This window comes from Lupinus angustifolius, unplaced genomic scaffold (genome assembly GCF_001865875.1).
Source record: "Lupinus angustifolius cultivar Tanjil unplaced genomic scaffold, LupAngTanjil_v1.0 Scaffold_181_72, whole genome shotgun sequence".
Lineage (NCBI taxonomy): Eukaryota > Viridiplantae > Streptophyta > Magnoliopsida > Fabales > Fabaceae > Lupinus > Lupinus angustifolius.
In genome coordinates, this window is record NW_017726648.1 from 1 (window position 1) to 4,385 (window position 4,385).

Consider the following 4,385-nt stretch of genomic DNA (forward strand, 5'->3'; position numbering starts at 1 on the left):
CTAATATTGAAGTAATAATGAATATAAGATCTTAAGAAAAGTATGTTTAACTTGGCAAATAAACTAAGTAGTACAACTATTTCTTAGTTTATCTGTTAAGTGTTTGAGACAAGTAATTTTCTTGACTTGAAATCGGTTTTTAGGTGATCAATCTAAAAAGAGCATTAAGAACTTCTCAAACAAATAAAATTAACCAAAGCACCAACTTGAATGATTAAAATTCAAATTTAGAATAAAAGAAGAAGAAGAAATACATAATCAACTTTCAAATGAAATTGTTAGGAGCATGAGCCATCCATCCAAGGATTGGATGCTTTAAGTTCCAAATGAGATTACAAAATGGATTTTTGCATCTCATTTGCCTTCTCCTTTCTCCTCTTGAATTATAAACTAAAAACTATAAAACTTACTTAAAAAGAACTTCTATGAACTAAGAAATAAGAAGAGAGAATTGTGTTTTTTCTAAAGGGAAGAAGTAATGATTGGCTTCCTTTGAATGAAGGAAATGCCTTCCTATTTATAGAATTTTCCCTGCCACCTCTGAGCTGCTCCTTTGCACCGCTCAGCAGCTGACCAAACCCTTCAGCATGGGTTTGGTCACTTGGTCATGTAGCTTGGTCACCTCCTTAAGCTTGACTCACCAAGGCTAGTTGTGAGCTATGGGACCAGCTATGGTGAGCTACTCCTGAAAAGCCTATGGTGGGCAAATTGAAGTGAGGTCATGCATGACTTCATGGTTTCTTGATGGCTAAGTTTATTCTGAGTGCACACCGCTGAGCACACATGTGGCACCGCTAAGCTGCCTGGTTGAGCAGCTTTGACTGTGCTGACTGAGATGTGGCTTGGGGCTTGCTGACTTGGTCAGGTGTCTGGTTCACCGCTAAGCACACATGTGGCACCGCTGAGCTTCCTACTTGAGTAGCTTAGGCGTGTGCCAGGCTTGTGTCTGACCGTGCGAAGCTTGTGTTCTGACTGTGTCAGTCTTTGTCTGGTGCTAGGCTGAACGGTGAAGCAGATCCGCTAAGCTGCGTGTTTGAGCAACTTGGTCTGTGCCAGGTTGGTTTGATTGAGCCAGATTGGATCTGACCATGCCAGGCTGGTGTCCAGGTTAGCTCAGCATAGCTTGGTCAACGCTAAGCTACCTGCTTGAGCACCTTGAGTTTGACTTCTTTTTCTTCTTGGACCATGAGTCTTTATTCTCTTTTCTTTTTCTTTCTAAATCATACAAAACATGCTAGGCCAGAAGTATTGTTATTAAGTTGGTTTTTCTCAATTATGCTTAAGATAAGTGCCATAAAAGTGTATGAAATTTAGGTATGTTTGACACTTATCAACGTCTATAATGGTCATGGATCTAAATTTAAAACCTCAGAAACTCACAAAACCTTTAAGCTTTAGACAATTAAAGGTAAATGTGATTGATCCAACTACAATTATGACCATGATACGGATTCAATGACTACCAAAATCCTAACATATAGGTGTTTGTAACGACAGACATGAGCCCAAATTTATAACCTCAGAAAATTTGAAAACTACAAGTAATTGTGACCCATATAGCTATACTTCCGGCCTCCAATGTAGTAAATCAGTTTTAAATAATATTAAAAAAAGCTAACCTGCATTTCAAGTACATGCATCCATGAGATTTCTCAACAAAAATCCCGCACTTTGGACATCTCATCCACTTATTAATATTCGCAAGTTGCATAAACATGATATCTTCCTTTTCTTTATCATCCTTATTCAGTTTCTGAACATCATCACACTCAATCCCATCATGCCACGAAACCTTACACTGCGCAAAGAACAATCTCCTACAATTAGGGCACTCAAATTCCTTCACCAACTCTCCACCATTGTTAACCATAAGCGTAGAGCAATCCTTATAAGGACAATGGAATTTCTCATCCTCTAGAATCATAGCCTCACACAAAGCATCTCCCCAATGATCAAACACTTCTTTAGGAAGAATTCCACGACAACGTTGAAGCTCAAATAGCCCAACTTCACATTCAGGTTGAGGGCAACGAATTTTAACAATGTACTCTTGCAGTTTAGATTCCACATACATTACTACACAGACTATGCAGTAAGATTCGGAGCAATAATGGATACGAAATGCATTGTTTATGGTTTTGGTTTCACTACAAACATGACATATGAAAAGAGGGATGGTATTATTATTATTGTAATTCCAAGATTCTCCAATTTTGAAGATCCTTTTAAGTTTCCAAAAAGGAGTGTTTGGGGGCATGGAAGTGAGGATTCTGACGTCGTCATTTTGATCATCGTCAGAGTTGGAGAGATGAATGAGAATGATGGTGGATTTGTGTTTACTTTTGAGAGAGAATGGTGTGACATGAAAGGTTTCAATATCTATCAGTTTATCTTTGTTATGTTTGAAAATTGGAATTGAAATGAGAGATAGATGTGAATATATTTTAGTAAAGATGGTCACGTTTTCATTCTTGGTATCTTACTGTGTAAGTTTGATTTGTTAAAGTCTTATTGACTACTGGTCTACCTTGTTTCTATAGGTACAAAATTTCGTAATTAATTAATTAATTATAACATTTATTGCTATATTAATTAATAATAAGAATTTATTAATGGCTGCACATTCTTTTAATGGAAACTTTAACATTTGCTGTCGGATAGACACCACAAAAAGGACTGCATTGACGGATATGAGTTAGTACGCATAAAGTTCGGGTAAAATTAGATGAGAATAAAAAGTTATTGTATAATTTATTTATATTAAATTGCAGTTCAAACTCGCCCTATGAATTGTTTTAGCATATGAAATAAATAAATTAATATTATATCATTTAGTTATATTATATAATTATAGGAATGTATTAATGGATGCACATTCTTTTAATGGGAAATTTAATATTTATTTTAGGGTAGTCATCTCAAAATGGATTGTATGGATGAATATATGTTAGTCCGAATAAAGTTTCGGCTAAACTGAACGAGAATAAAAAGTTACAATATAATTTATGTATATCAAATTCCAGCTCAACCTCGCCCTAAGCGGATTTTGAGTTATGGCGGTCAAGCAGTCCATATAACATATAACTTTTCTAACACATTTATCATGTCAAATTCAACCAAACTCATAAATTTAATACCCTATGTTTGAGTAAGGACATGGTGACAAGTTCACTTATATGATGTTTAACCTAAATGATTTATTAAATAAATCATTCCTACTCGACTTTCACTTTCTAATCAAAGATAATGTCATGTCTATTTATAATCATGGTAATATAGACCATAGTTCACGAGGAACTCTATATCTCATAATATAATCATCATCAATCATAATACATCCACATCAATTTTACTTTCTTTACGAAGATCACTTGTATGTTCATTATTAATACTTTCATTGTGAACAAGTAAGAGTTGAATTTAGTTGTGTGGGGTTACAATGGTAAACAATTATGTTGCCTTTTAGTTTTGTTGTAAAAGTTATTGTTCTTTACTAAGTTTTCATTGTAAAAGATAAATATAATTAAGTATACAATATAATTTAGAAATGAAAAGGGGTGTCTATATGGTTTAACATTTATTTTCATTTGATTTAATACTAGTGTGATTAAAAGGACATTATGAAAAAAAGGGCGAATAATATAATGTTTCACTCTATCACATCATTGTAATTTAAAAATATTTATGTTATAAACTTTACTCTATTTTTTGTTCAAAGTTCATATCACTAATATGTATTTATTATCTATTTTTTATTATAAACTTATAGTACCATTATATTCTAAAACAATTTTAATCTGAGATTTATTTCTAAGCAGATTTATTTCTAAGTTAAAGATCCAAAAAAAAATGGTAGCACTAACTCACCTAGGTTATTCATGATCTATGTTATGTTTAAAAATTAGAATTGAAATGAGAGATAGATGTGAATATATTTTACTAAAGAGGGTTACTATCTCATTCTTGGTATCTTATTGTGTAAGTTTGATCTATTAAAGTCTTATTGACTACTGGTCCACATTTTTTCCATAGGTGAAATTTATTGTAATTAATCAATTATAGGAATGTGTTAATGGGTGTGTCATTGTTTAAGGGTATGAAAAAAAGAAATTAATATTATAACAATTATTGCTATATTAAATAATTATAGGAATGTATTAATGGATGCACATTCTTTTAATGAAAACTTTAACATTTGGTTTAGGATAAACATCTCAAAAAGGAATGCACTAATGAATATGTGGTAGTCCGCATCAATTTTGGGCTAAACAGGATCTGACAACAAAAGTTAGGGTATAATATTTTTTGGGTACATAGTTGGATTACAATTTATGTATATTAAATTGCGTGAAACTCCCCATAAGCAAATTGTGGATTGTGGCGGC

At 33.0% G+C, this 4,385-nt stretch overlaps 1 protein-coding gene across 1 annotated transcript; it reads right to left on the minus strand.

The window, feature by feature from the left end:
* Nucleotides 1-1,619: 1,619 nt before the first annotated feature.
* On the minus strand, nucleotides 1,620-2,074 carry LOC109340499 (ranBP-type and C3HC4-type zinc finger-containing protein 1-like; the record flags this gene model as incomplete). Its single annotated transcript, XM_019578205.1, has 1 exon — nucleotides 1,620-2,074. A coding segment is annotated over exon 1 (455 nt), but the record flags the coding sequence as incomplete, so codon positions are not given.
* Nucleotides 2,075-4,385: the final 2,311 nt, after the last annotated feature.